This window comes from Lithobates pipiens, unplaced genomic scaffold (genome assembly GCF_037356315.1).
Source record: "Lithobates pipiens isolate NorthernLeopardFrog02 unplaced genomic scaffold, aLitPip1_a1.2 Scaffold_13, whole genome shotgun sequence".
Taxonomy (NCBI): Eukaryota; Metazoa; Chordata; class Amphibia; order Anura; family Ranidae; genus Lithobates; species Lithobates pipiens.
The window spans coordinates 381,432,244-381,453,469 of record NW_027507718.1 but is presented as its reverse complement, the minus strand read 5'-3'; the positions used below and the strand labels follow the sequence as shown (position 1 = coordinate 381,453,469).

Genomic DNA, 21,226 nt, shown 5'->3' with positions numbered 1-21,226 from the left:
AGATAGTCTGTCGAAGGATAGGTAAGTAGAGCAGAGTTTAGCTCTGCTTTAAAGATTGACTTAAAAGAGAAAAGCTGCCCATACACTTTTCGAATTTTGACTGGTTTCTGATAAACCAACTAAAATGTGCTCGGTCAGTGGCCCTGTCAGCCGCCTTCTGCCCGACATCCCTCCTTTGAAAGGTCAAAGGAGCAGGAAAATTGTAGACCTAACAGCAGCAGCATCCAATCAGATCTTCCCGCTGTTTGGGTATGTTGACAGTCAGCTTTCAAAATACAAATAGCAGCAGTGAGAGATTTGCCCATCCTTGGTATAAAGCATCAACAAGGAATCAGCTTGATTTATTTCGTTCAGCCTGTATGGTCAATTTAACTAAATTCTGGAAGCAAAGGGCTAGGCATTAGTATTTTTTTTTATGGCCTCCCTTCTGCTGTTCTTTTTGCCATCAACCACTTCAGCCTCAGAAGGTTTTACCCCCTTAATGACCAGGCCATTTTTTGCGGCATGACACTGTTACTTTAACTGACAATTGCGTGGTCGTGCGACACTGTACCTAAATAAAATTGATGTCCTTTTTTTCCTCCACAAATAAAGTTTTTAATAAACAAAAAAAAACACAATATAAGTGTATATTAATTGGTTTGCGCAAAAGTTATAGTGTCTACAAACTAGGGGATATTTTTATGGCGTTTTTATTTATTTATTTATTTATTTGCTAGTAATGGCGGCAATCAGCGATTTTTAGTGGAACTGTGACATTGCAGCGGACAAATCACACACCTAACTGACACTTTTGACACTTTTTTGGGGATCAGTGATACTAATACAGTGATCAGTGCTAAAAAATGCGCACTGCTACTGTACTGACACTGGCAGGGAAGTGGTTAACATCAGGGGTGATCAGATGGTTAAGTCTGTCCCTGGGAGCTACATGCTGTGGGGGGTTGCTCAGGTTAAGACAGATATCTGTGTCCCTGCTTAGCAGGAACATCTCCATCTTCTCCCCTGTCAGGACGGCTATGTAAGCAAGGCAGATCGCCTTTCTGCCTCTTTCGGAAATGATCACGGGTGGCCGGAAGACATCGGGTCTGATTGGCATCCTCGGTGTTCAATCAGAGCACGAGCGTGCCTCTGCCGGCATGCACACACCCAGAAGTGGCTATTGCACGAAATTATGTACAGGTACATGATTTTGTGCAATAGAGCTGACCTGCCGCAGTGAATATGCGGTAGGCGGTCAGCAAGTAGGTAATGGTTTAACAAGCCTTGATGTACAATATAAAAATAAGTTCCTAGATGGCTGCACGTCAGAGAAATGGCATCTTTATTGGTCAATAAAATCCAAATGCAGTCATATATCAAATATGAAAAACAGGATAAAAAAAAAAAAGCTATGAATAGCTATGAATTAGTGCCAGAACAAGGAGTGAAATGCATTAGCTATTTTATCCTGTTTTTCCATATTTGATATGTGACTGCATTTGGATTTTATTGAGCAATAAGGATGCCATTTCTCTGACGTGTGGCCGTCCAGGAACTTCTTTTTATTTTCTACAATGCGCAGAGCCAGCGCCTGAATGTCTCATTAGGGCCATATGTTGGTGGAGTGTCTGAGAGGGTGGCGCGGTAATCCCTTTTCCCTTGATGATTTTCTGCTTGTGTGATTGGCTCTCTGATTTTCCCAGAAGTCTGCATTAAGACACATATCAGATGTTGGGCATCCTCTGCAACAAACTTTTAATTTTTGGTGAGATACTCCAAAAGTATCATGTCTAAAGGGATGCAGGCCCTGCATTTTCCTCATTAGAGCACTGCAAGTGCAGCAGTTGATCACCATTAAAAAAAAAATCACTCCCATTCACATTCACTTTCTATATGGACACAGACATTTCTTCAGAGTAACAAACGGTAGGACTCTGCAACAAAGTTTGTTAAGATTCCTGCAATGTTTACAGATCACCCAATGGGGAATGTTTTATTCTCAACAAAGCAGAGCTACACTAAGATCCTTTCTATAATAGAATAGTGTATGTCAGCCTATTGCACCAAGCAATCACAGACTACCAACCTTTGTAAAATATTGGATAGCACATGTCCAATTGGAATGGGCAAATGGTTTGGCCCGATTATAAGTTTGGGCTGAACTTTGGTTGTTCGGACTTTCGGCAAACATTAGAAAGCCACAGAACACCGTTAAAGTCTATGGGACATTAACATGAAAAACGAAAAGTGCTAATTTTAAAGGATACTATGCAAGTTATTGTCATAAAAAGTGTTTGGGGACCTGGGTCCTGTCCCAGGGGACATGTATCATTGCAAAAAAAGTTTAAAAAAAAAATACATTTTTTTTTAGAAGCAGTGATTTTAATAATGCTTAAAGTGAAACAATAAAAATTAAATATTCTTTTAAACTGTCGTGCCTGGGTGACCCCACCTTCCTCTGACATCACGAGGCATCAGAGGGGGGCGTTTACGTCACCGGGTGGCCCCTACTTCAGCTATACAAGAGCTGTCACCAAGAAGAAGCATCACTCGGCGGGAACCACCCATGGAGGCGGAGCTGTTGCTTTTTTTTTCTTTTTTCGGTTCGTCGGGTGGCGTGATAGAAGATGAATGTACATCACGGGACATTTTTTATTTTTTAATAAAGGACTTGTCCCAAAGTGTCTCCTTTCTTTTTTACTATTTTTAACACTTTCATTTCTGAAATGGTAGAGGTGCAATGTACCCCTTACCAATTCACATGAGGGGGCAGGATCTAGGGGTCCTCTTGTTAAAGGGGGCTTCCAGATTCTGATAGGTCCCCCACCAGCAGATCCCCACAACCCCTGGGCAAGGCTTGTGGGGATGAGGCCCTTGTTCCCATCCAAATGGGGTCAAGGCATTTTGGGAGGAAACTCCAAAGCATCCTTCCCATGTTGAGGGCATGTTGCCTGGTACAGTTTGGGGGGGCGATTTCTCACCCCCCCCCCTATTTTCCTGCAGCCTGCCAGGTTGCGTGCTCAAATAAGGGTCTGGTATGGATTTTGGGGGACCCATGCCATTTTTTTAAAATTTTGGCGCAGGGTTCCCCTTAAAATCCATATTAGACCTAAAGGGTCTGGTATGGATTTTGGGGGGACCCCTACACCATTTTTTTAATTTTGCCATAGGGATCCCCTTAATATCCATACCAGACTTGAAGGGCCTGGTATGGATTTTGGGGGGACCCCCACGCAATTGTTTTTGTAAATTTTGGTTTGGGGTTCCCCTTAATATTCGGACCAAACCCAAAGGGCCTGGTAATGGACTGGGGGAGAACCCATGACATTTTTTTCAATGAGTTTTATCAATGTTACCGAGACCCAACAATTCATTACAGCTAGGATCAGTTTTAAATGACTTTTTTTTCCCCCCTTTAGAAATGTAATTTTGCTGTGATACTGTTCTAAACACATAAAAACTGTGCCATTTTACAGGCATACTATAGACACCCCCCAGGCACGGTATTTAAAGGAATATTTCATTTTTATTGGTTCACTCTGAGCATTATTAAAATCACTGCTTCCGAAAAAAACGTCCATTTTAAACTTTTTTTTTTTTTTTGCATTGATACATGTGTCCTGGAGCAGGACCCGGGTCCCCAAACACTTTTTATGACAATAATTTGCATATAAGCCTTTAAAATTAGCACTTTTGATTTTTCATGTTCGCGTCCCGGGGGGTGGCTGGGTTCGGCTCATCCTTAATGCCCAGCTAATCTCCAATGTCTATGACAGGTTTTAATATTCCTTGCTGCAGAAATTTATTATAAAAGCCTCTGTATATATAACAAACGTGGACATGATTTTTATCTGCTGTGTAAATATTTTTGGTCTCCTTGCGGTTAGACAGCGGGGAAATACCACAATCTACAGATATAACCGGCCACAAAGGATTTCTAATCTGTGGAGTGAGTCTTATCGCTGGCACTTTCCTCTCACTTCTATATAGTGATGTGGACCCCGGCTCTGAGCGCTAATCTTACATGTACAACACATTACATGGCTACATATGTTTTCGGTGCCATCATTTATTTATTGTGCGATAACGAGCAGTCGCATGATTACGCAGAATTCCAGGCTAAATATAACACATGGCGTTATATTGGTTGTTTCAAGAGACAACTACGAATGAATGTGTGATTTTCATTCATAAGGAAAATTAGAGTTTGAGGCCCCATTCTTTACATGTTTGTATTTTTAGCTATCTTCATTTCTGGGAGAAAATCATGAATTATACATGCATCCCAATCTAATTATAAAGATATTTTTTTGCGTAGAATGATTAAGCTATGCAATACATAATCTTATTAGTTCATAGTCTACTTGGTTCTTGTATATGTGTATCTAATATAATGTACATTAAAATGCTATATTTATCCCTTAATACCTTAATAGAAATCATGTACAGTATATTTTCTTTTCTAGAGTGCATTGTATAATTCAGTTTTACTGATTGTGCTGTGTATCATTTTTTGCACAAAAGAAGTCCAAGGTGAAAGTAAGCTAATAGCGCTCTATAGTAAAGTTAAGATGAGACCTTTCTATGGCTTTGTAATAATAAAATTATACCCATAAGGTTTTTTCCTATATTGAGACGTTATAAATCTCAGCATGACAATAACAATAGTGCCACTTGATGGGGGTAACAAAAGAGTACATCTAGCAGCTCTGAGATATTTTTAGAATGGATTTAAGTTAAAGTGTTACTAAACCCAGTAATATGAAAATTGTTCATCCCTCCACCCTGTGCCCACAGCTTTTAAATCTTTTTACATTCAAATACTGCCACTATATACCTTTTTGGCTGATCTGTATATCACGGTTCATGTGATAAACTGCAGGGTTTGCCTGAGTGCTGTGTTCAGGTAGGAGGAATTTTCCACTATAGCCTGCATCTTCATGCTGTTATGGAAAGCGGATCATCCATCAATCAAGATGCAACATCGAACCCACGGTATTCTTTTTTAGTTACTGGGCATGGAGGAGGAGGGAGAGACTGGGTTGTCATTTAGGATCTGTGTTACACGCCCAAATGTGTGATGCCTGAAAAGCTCAGCTCAAACAAGGAAATGTTCTCTCCAGCAAGAGAGACCAAACTGAGCATGTGCAGCAGTCCTACTCTGACTGTGTCTTATCTAGCCTTACCAAGAGTGACCCTGCAGGAGGGGGATGATCTGTCCAAACAGGGTCAAATAGCCTTTTTACACAATACAGAGGATTAACCCCTTAAGTTCCAGTGAGTATAACGAGCATGCTATTCTGCATATACAGACAGATGTTACTGTTGTGGGTTTAGTAACACTTTAACATTGCTTAAAGACAGAGAATTGATTTACTAATAAAGATAATTAGGCTGTTCAGTAAAGTATTTTTACTTACACATGATGGAAGTCAGGAGAGTTGCACCTCAATCACTAAGGGAAAATTTCCTTTGCCTTTAGAAAATTAACCCCAGATAATAAATGCTTTTGTCAATGCAGTAAAAGACAATTGGGAATACAAAAAATAAATACTCACCTAGATGGCCACAGCACCGATCAGAGCTGCAGCCCCTTGCTGACTCTACACTGAGGACTGAGCGCTCAAAAATCATCAGTCACTGCCTCTTTGCTTTGCCCTTCCAGTGCTTACTGGAGCGCTGGGTTGTGGAGGGGGGGGGGGGGGGGGAATCAGAGGCTTGCTGAGAGTCTGAGCCAGAAACCGGTCCAGGCATCTGGGTGGATCCTGACTGTAAAGCTGGGGTCTTTCAACAGTCTAGACAGGCTGAGTGATGTCAGCTGACAGCGACTTCAGCTGAAAACGGGTCACAGGAGTGCAGAATGAAGTGAACTCCTTTTATCCATAGGAGAAGTAGGGCCAAACTAGCTTTGGTCCTACTTCTCCTTTAAGAAGGCAGTAACTATTCTGTCTGGAACCTGTCCTAGACACTTGTTAGTCAACTACCCAAGACTGTGCCATACACTCTGATCCTATGTGGTTTTCCCAAACCAAATTGCAAAAACGTGGGAAAGATGGTAGAGATAGTGGCATGTTGACAATCTCACTGGTGCCAAATCGCCTGAGTATGGAAAGTTAGAGGCGTATTCAGATCTAGCTACACTCTAGCTTGTGTGAAAAGCATACTTCCTTAAAGTGGAGTTTCACACAAAAATGGAATTTCCGCTTTAAGGGAAGGTGACTCCCTGACATGCCATATTTGGCGTGTCTTTTTTTTTTGGGGGGGGGGGGAGCAGAAACCCTCTTTATAGAGGGTTCCAGCTCCCACTTCCTCCTGGGGCACCACGGCTATTAAGTTGTTGGGCTGCCCGGCATCCAGCATGCTTTCAGAACGGGCATTCAGTGCTGAGGAGGTTTCATTACTGATCATAGGACACGTCTGTCCACAGACTCCATGGACCGTTTGACTTTTGTAAAAAAAAAATCAGTCCTGGATTACCAGCTATGAAGCCCCTGATGTCAATAACACTGATTAAGTCTTTCTGGGATGTGGAATCTCTGCAAGAATTTGAGGCTGCCTAGCTTTGAGGGTGTTCAATAATTTCATCTGAAAGAATGTTTTTGGTATAGGTATCATGGGCACAATTAACACCCAAAGACCAATTTTTCAGCACCTGTTTGACAATTTTTTTTTTTTTTTTTTTTACAGCAAGACCAATTCTTGCTTTCTTTAACAGCACCTCTATAGGGTTATGGTGGGAAGGCACCCCCAAAACCCAAAGAGTAAAATTTTCTGCACCTGTTTGACAGGTGCATATCATTGCAATTTTTTACAGCAAGGCCAATTCTCACTTTCATCAAGATTAACTCTATAGGGTTACGGTGGGAAGGCGCCGACACCCAAAGACCAATTTTTACACACCCGATACTTCTATCCAAAGTCAAAGTGACACCAGAATGTATCCAAAATATCTCTAATCTTGTTCCCAGTGCAGTACATCACACACACTGGCTTTTGCTGAGCAAAATAAAGGCAGCTAGCTAGGGAAAATTTCATTTTTTTTTTTTTGGCTTTATAAAATGCAATTATTCCTGCAGTAGATTTTATGCATGGTACAGATCTGCCACATTACAGGTAGACTAAGGGAACCCCACAGGCACTATATTGGAAGGAATTTTTATGCTTTCACTTTAAAAATCAAAAAAAAAAAAAAAATAAAATAAAAAAAAATTATATATATATATATATCACTGCTCATTAAAAAATTATTTTGTTCACAAACTTTTTTTTTTTATTGATACATGTCGCCCAGGACAGGACCCAGACCCCTATAACCATTGTATGCCCAATTACTTGCATATAAGCCTCCAAAATGGGTACTTTTGATTTTTGACTTTAGGGTCCCATTGACTTTAATGGGGTTTGTTATTAGGGTCAGCACTTTCGCTGTGTTCGAAAGTTCTGGTGCAAATCGAACAGGGGTCCGTTCGGCTCATCCCTACTGGTTACCACCAAGATGACCCATTTAGGAATGATACGTAGAAACTTTAAAAGATATTGAGTTTCTTCTTTTTTTCTCCTCTAACCCACCTGGACTAAATTCAGCAACATTTTTTGTTCCTCCTTTTAATTATAAATCCATTTTATACTATAGACCCCCTGTTTTCTACTCAACCTGTAAAACTTGGCACTGGCATTTATCTCCCAGCTGGATAGTGCAGCCTTATGCAGTCAACCTGTGGCGACAGTTATCTCTTAATTAAAACTCTACATGCAAATAACGCTATTGAAAAGTGCTCTTGCACAGCCTTTACAAAGCATAACAATTTATAACGGAGCAATTCTTTTTCTTCCTATGGCTAAAATACTAAAAGAACTCATTGTAGCTGACGTAAAGAATTCCGGAAGGTATCATGCAGCTGGCCAATTCTTTATTAATACAAATAAAACAATGGGATGCTGGCAAATCTTTCCAAAGGGGATGTAAGCTACGTTAAACTAATAGAGAATTGTGTTTCTTTGCTGGAGATGTGTCTTGCTATCCATTCATCTAATTAGATATGAAGATGTATGCAAAGGTATTATGTGGGAGAAAAAGGCTAACCCGCAGTGAAGGCCTTATAACTTTGAAGAAAGGAAGCAATGTTCAGACTAGCGGTCCGTAAGGCTTACTTTTTTGTGTTGCTCACGCATTCTTTTTTTTATACCTCAAGCAATACATCAATATATATGAGATAGTGTATGTGTTACAAGTATTAGACTGTAAATTCCTCTAGGGGAGGGACTATTGTAAATGGTTTGTGTACTATAAATATTGCTGGATGATTTAAATATTTGAACATCCATAGCCTAGACACTAGTTCATTTTAAGGAAAGTTTCCATTATACCATATTAAAAAAGTCAACATCGGACTAAATATATTTAGCAAATTTAATATATGAAAACATTGTATAAGCCCATCTCAGGTTCTACTTTGGTTTTTTAAAGGCTAAAAAATGGTAACCAGAGATCTTGGATATTATAATATGTAGCACTGTTAATTGAAAGCTGATATTTGATCGCAGTGGAATCTGGAAAACACTGCAGTAGGCACCGCTTCTATATTGGTAACCACTAGTTTCCAGGTCCTGTGCCCAGTGGCTGCTCTACCGAAACTAATTAGGTCACTACTTCTGATGACACCACCCCTTTTCAATTAGAGAATGTTTCATTGAGAAAATGCAAACTGAATTGCATTCAATGAGAAAATGCGAATTATTCTCTGACCCCCATCACCTGTGAGAAAATAGAGGCAGCTCTGGGTACATTAGCAAGCAACCTGCTGTGTTCAATAAGCAACAGGGCAGCCACTTGGCATGGGACCTGGAAGGCAGAGGCAATCACTGAATACAGTGATTTCCAGTTTCCATAGGAATTGACCAGGTATGAAAACTTAAAATGAAAACTTAAATTGGTCCAAGTTGAACAATGCAAACAATATCCATACTTTAAATTATTATTGGTCCTAAATGATTCTCATGACAGAGGCACTTATTGTATTTTTAAATGGCATCCATAATGAAATTCTGTAAAGCACATTTAGCACACCAGGGTAGCGGTAATTATTGAAGCCACCAATCAGATTATTTTTTTTTTTTTTTTGTTTTGGTACAGATGAGGTAATGAGAGTGGATTTGCCATAATCTAAAAGGCAAACACCAGTATTTTCCAATTACTCATTTTTTTACGCGTGTCCCAGGGAAATGTAAACAGTATGTGCAGCACAGCTTGCAGTCCTATAAATCTATAGAAAATAGGATAATTTATATAAAATCCACAGGGGTATTGGGCCCAACGGCCTTTGTATTTTCCATACCACTGATAGTTAACTATATGTGCTGCTTGATTTTGTCCTTAATCACATTATTTTTCTTATAAACAAGAACACGTCTCATTATGTACACATAAGAGAATCACATGCTATGACTGGGTAATGACTGTGCTTGAATCACATAGTTTACTTGACCCAAAATGTTCCAGTCAGTGACAGCTGCCTCATTTGTTTTATTACAAAACGCCTATGCATGTAACATAAATACAAACTGTCCCCCAGGCCCGCACAAAGGATATATCTTTAACCTCACAGTATGGATATTACTAGCATGATATGTGTTTGCCTTTCATACCTTTCAACCCTGTGCAGCTTGATACCTGCTTCCACATACTGTAATTTCCTTTACATCTGAAATGTGGAATACAGCAGAGGGGACCTGCCAATCTCTACTATTCAAGATGACTGCTATTCCTTGTTTTGCTTCCAGTCTGGTTAGAGCCTGAGCCAAGGAATTTTTAATGAATCAAAAAATTGTAATATAAAGTAAATTAAGGCCTTTCTTCAAGTTCCAAATGGTGTGTGTCAACCTATTAAATATATCTTTATTGCTCCTTTGCAGTTAGAATGTCAGAAACACTTTTATTATAAGGTTTCGTATTACTTTATTCCACGCTCTAAGGTATTATTATTGGTTCCAAAGGTATGTGTAATATCCTTGGGTTTTAGGCAGTTTAGTGATATATAAGGGGCCCGACTTACGAAGGTTATAAACTCACTTGCCAGGCTGTCAATCTCAGGCTTTGCAACATGAATACCGTGACCTTACACCTTTACCTGATTTACTAAAAATGGGTTGTTGTGCAAGTCATGCTCATATTTCCAAGGTAGTACCATCCTAAATTCATGCATACAACTCCATGCACTACAAGTACCAGGCACTGCTGTCATGCACTGGTCTACTCCTGTCTTTTTTGTTATCTAGAGATCTGGGAACCTCTGTGATGCAGGGGTTACCCCCTCTGCAGATCCTTGCTGTCTTTCTCATACAGTAGGCACTACTAGAGCTTGCCATAGATGGCTAGAACTTTAAAGGAAAACTCTTATGCTGCATACACACGACCAGAGTTTCCGGCAGACTAGGTCCGATGGTCTTCCCGATGGACTTTCGGTGGAATTCTGACTGACTTTCCGAACAAACAGACTTAGACACACATGAACGGAGTAAGTCCATTCAAAAGTCCATTCGTTTTGAACATGACAACGTAAGACGGGACTAAAAAAAGTTCAATAGCCAGTAGCCAATAGCTTCCCTTGCGTTGTATTTGGTCTGTCGGACCAGCATACAGACAAACTGTTTTCCCGATAGGGATTGAGTCCGTCGGACAGATTTGAAACATACTCTATTTCTAGGTCCATCTGTTTTTTTTAAATGAAGAACGATCAGATAAGCCCAAACACGATCGGATTGTCCAACAGACTGATTCCGTCTGACCTAGTCTGCCGGAAAGTCCAGTCATGTGTACGCGGCATTAGGAAAAGGTATATGAAAATTCTTAGAATAATTGAACGTCCTTCAAAAGATTTATTTTGCCGTTACTGTTGGACTTTACCGAATGAAAATGACATACACTGTTAGAAATGTGATCCTTTCAATCCTGTTCCTTTGCATTTCTCATCACTACGGTCCAAAACAAATGTCATGTTGGCCCACTAATGATTAGAAACATAAACTTTCTTGGAACATTCTTTTCCTAAGATATTTTGTTCAAAATTCCACCCATCTATGACCAGCTTAAGCTGTAGTGTTTGCTGAATCTAGTTGGTATCTTACTAGCGAATGTCATTGTTGCATGAAACTGGTCTTTATTACACGTGAGTGAACTGATCTATCCAGACAGGGAATTGCAGCAGACTGGGTGAATTTGTTGGAGGCAGAATTTTTTACATACTTTGTGTTTTATCTCCAGTCAGTTCATTCCTCACCAAGTATGGGATACTTGGGAAATCTTATTTTAAAAGAATACTGCTGGTTGAAATTCCTGCAGTTCCTCCCTGGACCTCCTGTCGCTGAAGGAATTACCAATCAGCCATGAGCCATGCCATTGTAAATAATAAAAATGCAAAAGAGAGGCTAGTGAGAACTAATACAGGGTTGAATTTCAAATCATCTCTGATATTACTATTTTAACATTTTTTTTTTTAAATCCTTGTATTGAAAATTGTTTAAAATTACCAATTTTCAATCAAGTACTGCATACTAGATTTTGTCCAGTAGGCATGCCCTTGCAGTGATGTACACAAATGTATCTAATATAAAAGGAAGTGACCATGGCTCACTGCCACTATCGTCTTGTCATTGGGAAGTCGAGCACACAGGGCATACACGCTACAGTATATACTGAGAAAATAGATGAACACAAACAATGGGGTTGATTTACTAAAGGCAAAGATTCTGTTCACTTTTTTCAAAGGAAGTTGCATATTGTAAGGGATTTTTTACCCTGAGCTTATTGAATGAGGTGAACCGCTGCCGATTTCCATCATCCAATTATATACATGCAAAACATTTTTTTCTTGTATGTGATTGGGTATTCTTTGCAAAATGAAATTTCACCTCTTTCACAAGGCTTATTTTTTTGTAAATGAAGAAGTGCCAAAGTTAAGTGCCTGTCTGGAAACTCTAATATCAACAGAGTCCTCCCTAAAATTCATGGTCAAAGCAAGTATATACAGCCAAAATAGTTTTGCGCCCTTAAATGTTCAGAAAAGTAATTTTCTTACTGGTAGTTGCAAAAAATAAGTGTGGGATACAGCATCTGTTACTGTTGACACCACAGCCTTTAGAAATGGAGGGCTGGTGCCGGAGATGTAATACAGAATTGCTAGGTGTGCTATGTGCACTCTACATCTGGCACTTGTATGAAGAAACGCATGGCATAAGCAATCACTGGACTGTGATCATATATATCTTTAGCATTTGTCATCATTACATGTGGTCAGCCCCTGAAGAATTTTTTGCCAGGACTCTTCTCTGGTTTCCAAGTCCAGTAACTAGGGTCTACTAAATGGGTCCTCTACCTGGATGACTACTAACAACATTTTAGGAATGACCCATATACGATACACATTTATCAGAATAATAAAAAATATTTCATGGTATGTAAGTGGGGGAAACCATATGCAAAAGACCTACGTTGGCAATACATTACAAAATGTCAAGGGTTATCATGTGCAGAAAGCACTGGTAGTAGACAGCTTGTAGTAACCATAGCAGCGGAATAGTGCTGCAGCTTTAGTATCCTTGACCTAGCAGGCTAATTCTACTTCCAATAACTGAGCTAGTAATATGAAAAACAGCTATAAAAAGCATTGCTAAAAATGGTGAACTATGAACCATGCTGTGATTTTTATAAGCATCGCCTGCAATATATAAAATGTATTCAACATCAAAAAACCAGTAACCCATAGAAACCAATCAGCTATCACCTTTGAGTTTTGTTTTTTTACTCCTTTAACTTGATAAAAGGCTAAATATGAAAATATAGATTGCTGCATTTTGCACATCATTTTGCGTATCAAGATATACATACTAGTGTAAGCTGTAATCAATTGGGAATATATTCAGTCCATCTGACCACCACAATTACTCTAGCCAATTATCACATTCATTTTCTGTCCATTCCGCATTTACTTAAGTAGTCCTGAAATACTCTGCATCATAGTGAACTCAGTCATCAAACCTTTGCACATATTAAATACAAGTGTGTGGATATACAATATACAGTCCATGACCTAGAAAAGTTTCTCTGAATAGAACCAGGAGCCTGTGTGTGCATGTTCTGAATCTCTTTAAAATGTAAATTGGCCATAGTATATGTATGAATGTGTGTTAGGGATCTTGGGGTGTAAGCTCCTTGAGAGTAGGGACTGATGTGTTTGTACAATGTATATGTAAAGTACTGCATAAATTGACGGTGCTATACAAGTACCTGAAATAATTAAAAAAAAATAACAATAAAATGGAACAAAAATGTATTTTCCCCCAGTTGTATAATATGACTAAATTGCCTCTTGAAATAGGTGTAATCTACCCATTGATAATTATGTTTAATGTGTTGTTGGCAGAACAACGCACCGTGGTCAGTTCTCTAGCTGTGCTGGGAACTCAGCTTGCTCTCCTCTAATGATCAGACTTGTTCTGATGTGCCCCAGAGCAAAGCCATTTACTTGGAAGCTTGGTGTGCTGCTGCTTCTCCTCCCCCCCCCCCCCCCAGCTCTTATGCAGCTGAGAACAGAGGGAATGTGATCACTTATAAAAAAAGGGAAATGGGTCTTCATAATGTGTTTTTTTTATATCTGTACACAAATGTTTGCCTTTCATTTCACTTTCAAACTTAATGGGTTGTCTCACAGCCTAAACCAAAATGGATAGTAAAGAGGACTTCCATTGAGCTGTGCTCCTCTACACACCACCATACATATATGGTGTGAACAGACCAAATAGAAAGTAACTGTTTTCTATGTGTCCTGTTCACACCATATATGTGAGGTGGTGTGCAGAAAAACACAGCCCAACCGTCACGTTATGAACAAGCCCTTCAGGGTACGACTTGAACGTATGTCAAGAGACAGCCTAGGGGAATGCAAAAAATAGAGAAATCCCTTAAAAAGCCCCACACAAAACAACAACTGGATTTGAGATGAAGGATGGAAATAATTGCTAAGCTATGAAAACCCAGCATAGATAAGAACTGTGTACAAGAATAACCTACCCAGAAAGCCGTTTTCACATTTTAGGGTGCGACTGTGTGTGGCTGGTTGCTTGCACTGCAACAAATCTAAAATAAGCAAAAACAAAAAAAATAAAAGTTTCAACTCTTGTACAAAGATAATGTTTTCAGTAGCAAAAACAAACAATAAACATAAAAAAAAAAAAAAAAGAAGAACTTGAGAAATCCTAGCAGTGTTGTGCTTGAGCTCCAGAGAAATGCCCCAGTAATATCCGCACAGACACAACAATAACTTTATCCGCTCCCAGGTGTCAGAGGCTTACAAGACGTAGACACGTATACACCATATAGCCATTTTCTGATCTCTCCAGGACTTAGGATTTGCATAACAAACAGCCACAGCACTATGCAGTCCTGTTCAGAACGTGGTTATGCTAAGCACGGGTCACAGGAGTGAATTTATGTAGATTACTGCTGCAGGGCAAAAATGTGATAGCTGAGGATTACAAGTCCAGTGCCCGGTGCAATAGCCTGCATCAAGCTAAAGAGAAAGGCCATCCCCAGAAGACATGAAGGAAATATACAGGCTCAATGCACAAAGGAAATGCACTAAGTATAGGCTACATTGCTTGCTTATTAATGAGGATTAAAATACCACCGTGAATTGAATCCAGCATCAAATTTTCTATCCTAGAGAGGCATCCCACTATGAAAAGTATAATATCAGTGTATATAAAAAACTAAAAACTTTAAAAAAATAATAATAATAATAATAATAAACTAACCAAAATAGACAAGTGAACAAAGATTCAGCAGATGCATTCATGAGGGCGATAACTTTACTGACTGGCTTCTCAAATAAGACCAAATGTATTACTTATTTCAGGAAGCCCACAGATGGCTACACACAAACAAGTATCGACAAGTATCGTAATACTCCTGATTTAAAGCATCACTTGCAATTACGTTACTTTTTTGTTTTACTACAAGAGGGCGTTGGTGAGCGCCACAGGCAGTTGGATGTGCTCTTCATTACACATTGAGATGTTGTCAGACTGTCTGCAAATCTCCCGATTTTCCTCTAGATCCTCTAGGGCAGGGATCTCAAACTGGCGGCCCTCCAGCTGTTTCAAAACTACAAGTCCCATGAGGCTTTGCAAGGCTGACAGTTACAATCATGGTTACCACAGGCAGAGGCATGATGGGACTTGTAGTTTTGTAACAGCTGGAGGGCCGCTAGTTTGAGATCCCTGCTCTAGGGAAAAGGGCAACTGCCCAGAAGTACCATAAGTGCTCAACTGTCAGTATAGGGCAAGGATCTGGGTAGGTCCCGGGACTAGTGGAAGGTTGGGTAGATATCGACTTGCATTTTGTTCTCGGAAAGAAATCTGCTTGGCTTTGGTCAGCTTTATGCTCATACACATTTATGTAAACTGGTTCTGAGCTACTCCTGAAAACTTGCAGTAAGTAAACAGACTAGTGAAACAAGGCAGCAATGAAGTTGATTTATCGAAGACAAATATGCTATAGACTTTACATAGGATTTTTTCCTTAACTATACAGAATACAGTGAAGCACTGCTAACTTCCATCATTCAACCGTGCGCAAGCAAAACCTTTTTTTTTTGGGGTGGGGAGGGGTGATTCTTTGCAAAGTGAATTTTCACCACATTCACAAAGCTATTGGTACATTTCTTTGCAGATTGGAAAGCTCTTTTTTGCTTTTAGTAAATCAAGCCCAATAGATGATTGTGGTTACTATTGACATATTTTTGCAATTAACCTTTCTTACAGATCTCTATTAAATGTAACTGTTATCAACATGTACTCAGCTGTCAGCTAGTATACTGACAGATATTGGACTGCCTACATTAAAAATATATATATTTTATTACAGAACTGCTATTTTGCACATAAAAAAAAAAATCACTCTGCCCTGTCACTATGTGACAGTGGCCTCACGCAACACCATTTCTATAGAAACTACTATGGGCACAATAACTGCTGGCAATGTTGGAGCAAGTATATAATAACAATACTACTCCAAGCCCACCTTCTGATTCCAGCTCCTCACTGTGGGGGCCGTGCTGGTATAACTCTTGATCTCATCTCCTCTCACAATTCATAATCCAAGTGGAGCAAACATCACACAATAAAATCATCATGAAATCCACTTTATTGGCAAGCATGGTTATCACTGATCCTCACTTGGGATCCTTTCTCTTTAGTGTGTTTTGCCCATAGTCAAGCCCCGATTGTCGCAAGAGAAGATATATAGGTGGTGATAAGGGGTGACCATTCCTGACTGTGAAGCCAGGTCCTTGGCTAAGAATGAGAGTGAAAGAAACACTGTCTGCAGCTGCTCTCTGTAGCCGATGCCCTGTGGTGTTGAACTATTGAACTGCTTAGCAGGAAGAGTTCAATAGACTGAATTGGGCAGCAATATACTGTGGGAGCTGTAGTCTGGAGAAGAGATTCTGCTGTGATGATCAAATGCTTTTGAACTACATTCCCCAGAGAGAGTATTGCAAGGGATAGGGGAAAAGTCTGCATTTTCCCAGGCTGTGCAATACTTACCTTCATCTTGCCATGAGGAGACCAGAGAGTGTATATCACTGTCCAGTGTGCTCCATTTCTGCATATCAGTGGCCTGAGTGGGATTCTGAGTTGTGAGTTTGGAGGTGGCCAGAGACACCTGGTTGCAGAATAGAGTGAACAAATCACTGTGTGCCACTGAATGGTGAGCTGCTGTTGTGGGCATTTCCAATCGGCTGCTAGAGAGACTGAGCCCTTTAGCAAATGACCATACCACCATACAATAGCCTTATTGCTGCCTGCAGGCTTGACTGGGTCTTATTCTCATGTGCACCAATGATACAACTGGGCCCTAATGCTAGCTGGCTGAAGAGTTAGAGTGCACTTTAGACTAGTTATAGTATTATTCACATTGCAGTTAAAGATTATATGCACTGTTAATTGTTGTCTTTGCCGATTTTTGTGTTGATTCCAGAAATCTGAGCAATGTGATTATACTGTCTAGTGGAATGTTTCTGACACTACCCTCATTTATGCTCAAACCACCATTTACTCTAAACCATACCAATACATTGAGTTCATTTACCACTAAAGGCATTATCACACAAACATAGAATCAATGATATATTGTATTACTAAGAAACCCATCAACCAACAGCAACGCATATATCTCTACTAAATCCAATTATTGTGTTATACTGATTTTCGCCAATAAAATGGTTCGCCTAAGCATACGTATTAACAAATCTCCCAGTTTTTTTTTTTTTTATGGCAAAAACGCAATATACCAGTTTATGACTTCATATTAATGACAAGTGAGCCGCTCGCCATACCACGTTTCCTACAGCACTAATTTCAGAGTGAATATTAATAAGCATTTATGATTGCTTATTGTTGTAAGCAATCAGTTATTAATTGCCATCAATAATTCATAGTTTAAAGCACATATTTATTATTTATGAACTTTCCTCATATTTAACATATTAATTATTAATGTCTTTGCATTCTTTTGTTTTTGTTTTGATCGATGATAAATGTCATAATTTAGTGACAAAAGAAGATTTCCTTCCACAGTTCTAGGTTTAAGAAAAATGGCAAAAAATAAAAACACACAAACAACTAATGTATGTGTATTTGTACACGGGATAGGGATTGTACAGGGGGAATTACTTTATGTCTGTGAAACATTCTTTTCAGTCCCCGAACCAATACATAATTTATACATTGCAATATATATTTATGCACATACATGCCTGGTTCCTGGGTGGAAATTGCCATACAAATCACGCAGGTGTTATATGATCCCCTTTATACACAGTACCTAGAGTCTTTTGGTCTCCTTTCTATTTATTAGTTTACCAGAAAAAAAAAATATATATATATATTCTATGTTCAGAGAACGAGGGACAAACATCCAGGATGTGGTAAACCACATGAAAAATGATCAGAATGAAAACCATCTATAAACTAAAATATGTTTACTTCATATGGCCTATAATATATTCAATAAGGGGCGAATAGTTAAAGTTATAGACATTTTGTGAAAGACTAGTTTTGCAACAAAAGCAATCAAATTGAAAATGAAAATCAATAACTAGATTTGCCCTTAACCCCTTGTTTTCCCATCTGGTCCTCAGAGACCTCGAACAGTTCATGTTTTACTTCCTTTGATTAGTAGACGCACCAGTGTGGTGCTTTTAAATGGGTATTTATTTTAAATACATGTAAAGATATTCATCTTTGTGAAATGCTTGTTATATCCAAGAAATAAAACTGGGAAGGTATGCCTAACATCAACAGGATATTTTGGCTGAATTCATGCATTCATGTTCCGACAACAAAACCGTGGATTTTTGTTCGATGGGTGTGGGCTCCAACTTGCTCTTGCATACACAAGGTCACACAAATGTTGGCCAACAATTATGAACGTAGTGACATACAAGACGTACGCGATATCTCCATTACGAACGCTAGTTATATCTCCGGCTCGTACTTGATTCCGAGCATGCGTGGACTTTTGTCCGACGGACTTGTGTACACACGGACGGAAAGTCCAACAACAAACATTTGTTGGCAGAAAATTTGAGAATCTGCTAGCCAACATTTGTTGGGGGAAAGTATGCCAAGAAATGTTCAATGGAGCATACACCACGGTCGGATTTGCCGCCAACGAGCTCACATCCAACATTTCCCATCGGAAAATCCAATTGTGTGTACAAGGCATTCGTTTTTGTAAGAACTTTCAGCAGCTGGTTTAATAATTTACTGTGTATGTAGCTTATTTTTCTTTTAATCCTTGTTTATGTTTTAGTTTAGGTTAGTGCCATGACCACTGCCCCACGTTTCCTGTTTTAGGGGGACTCCTTTCCTTTGCAATGTCCACTGAAGCCACTCTTGTATGCAGGGATCAGTGCTGTGTCACACCACACCACTGCATAAAATAGAAACACATTACACTGTAGGCTAGAATGGCAGAGCACTGCCCTGTTTCTCCCTGCTCCAAGCTAACAGACTGGCTGGAGACTGCATTGTTCACTTCGAACAGGAAATCCAGGGAAGCAGCACTGAGAGAGCAGCATTGAAAGTTGTACACGGCAAGTTCTCGGGTAAGAATTTTACCAAATAGTTAACTAGCGAATGTGTAAGTGTTAAAGTAATTGTAAACCTAACCAACCTGTTTAAAGTGGTTGTAAAGCCTAAACAACTTTGACCTTAATGCATTCCCTGCATTAAGGTAAAACATGTTTAGGTGTTAGCACCCCCCTCCCCCCACCTTTACTTACCTCAGCCCTCACTCGATCCAGCGCCATGTACATCTGCAGCTCTTCTCTCCCCTCACTTCTGGGTCGCACTGGCTTTGCTGGGGTATTGGGAATCACTGTCAATCAAAGTCAGTGATGAGAGAGCAGGGGGCAGAGCCACCTGCGTCAATGGATTCAACAGTGGGGCTCAGGTGCAAGAAGCCACTTCCTATGGGGGCACTGAACAGAGGAGAGGGGCAAGGAGCGCTGGGACCAGAATAGAGGTTTTATTGCACAGAGCAGATATGTATAGACATGTTTGTATTTTTTTATTTACCTTTCACTTTAAAATGGCAAGCTTACCTGCTCTGTGCAATGGTTTTTGCACAGAGCAGCCCGGATCCTCCTCTTCTTGGGTCCCCCCACTAGCACTCCTGGCTCCTTCTCTTCTGTCTCCCACCTTAGAAACCCCGTACTATAGTAGCACACTTGCAGGGCTGATCCGAGCCACCCTGTGTCTAGTGACACAGGCAGGGCAGCTCGCTCCCACCCCCTTGTCACAGCCAATGGCTGCTTCTATCAATTTGCTCTGTGAGGTACTGCTCTTGGGCACAGCATTAGTATGAGTAAAGGCTGGGGGGGGGGGGGGGGGACTGCACACAGAAGATGTTTTACCCTAATGCATAAAGTTTAGAACCACTTTAAGTTAAAACAAAGCTTAGGAGGTGGTATAAACCGGCAACATTTCAGTGACAGGATCCCTATACAGAGTAAATGTGTGTGCATATTCACAACAGAAAGTTAGAAAAAATCTCTCCAGTGGAGAAAATACCCTCTTAAGTTAGCCATAGGGGACTCAAATTTCAGCTGATACCTACTGAATCAATCAAAATTCAAGCCATGGATGGACCAGTCAGCACTGAGACAGTTGAAAATGTAATTGGCCAAACAGTGATTGCAGCCTATCAGATTCAGTCACTGTTCAGGTATTTAGGAAGTTGCAGGTGCTGTGGATGCCTGATTACAAAAGCTGACAGGAGAGAATTCTCCATCCACGTTGTTTAGTTTGATAGGGCAATCAACTGTATGGGCTGAATGAGAGAAATCCAACTGTATAGGGTTATGATTAGATAGGTATCACCAGAAAAGTTTGTTACCTGGTTTACCTTGCTAGTAAATCGGAATCTCCAAATTTGGAACAACCTGCTTATTATTTAAGGAATTTGATAAAGTACATAAAGAGGTGAGAGAATTCATTCTTATGGAAGTATTTATTACCAATACAGATTACTCCTTGCTTAACAACATACTTGTTTAATGACCACCGGACTTACGACCAGCATTCCCCACCCCAACAGCCTGCTATACATAATTGTATTGTGCAATACAGAATTTATGTTTTTTGTTCCTTACTTATACAAATTAAATCGTTATTGAGCTGGAGTTTTGTATTTAGACCTTTTTTCCCACTACAGTAGTTAAGAATGCTTAAAATACTGATTACTTGTGGCTCCTCGTTTAACGACCAATTTGTTTAACAACCTGGTCGTTAAGTGAGGAGAGCCTGTATTATTCCTTATTACTTTTGCTGCAATATGAAGTGTCCATTATGCACAGGGGGAAATGGTAAATGTTTTTTTCAGTAGCCATACAGGCATACCCCACTTTTAAGTACACAATGGGGTTTATTTACTAAAGCTGGAAAGTGCAAAATCAGGCTCACTTCTGTATAGAAACCAATGAGCTTCCAGGTTGTATTACAAAAGCTTAATTGAACAAGCTGAGGTTAGAAGCGGATTGGTTTCTATGCAGAAGTGAGCCTGATTTTGCACTTTCCAGCTTTAGTAAATAACCCCCATTGTGTACTTAAAAGTGGGGTATGCCTGTACTGTTTTTCTTAACAATGTCACTATGCAACAATGCAACAACTAAGAAAAAGTGATCTC

General features: G+C 39.7%; 1 protein-coding gene across 16 annotated transcripts in view; it reads right to left on the bottom strand.

Moving 5' to 3' along the window:
• The window catches only part of TENM3 (teneurin transmembrane protein 3), a 1,601,892-nt gene that overhangs the window by 450,380 nt on the left and 1,130,286 nt on the right, over window positions 1-21,226 (bottom strand). For 13 of the 16 annotated variants that reach the window (XM_077477263.1, XM_077477253.1, XM_077477255.1 and 10 more), the window contains one exon: window positions 14,048-14,113. The exons of the other annotated variants lie outside the window; for them this stretch is intronic. In XM_077477263.1, coding sequence (XP_077333389.1) covers window positions 14,048-14,113 — 66 coding nt within the window. The remainder of the gene's footprint in view (window positions 1-14,047; window positions 14,114-21,226) is intronic. 16 annotated transcript variants of the gene reach the window in all.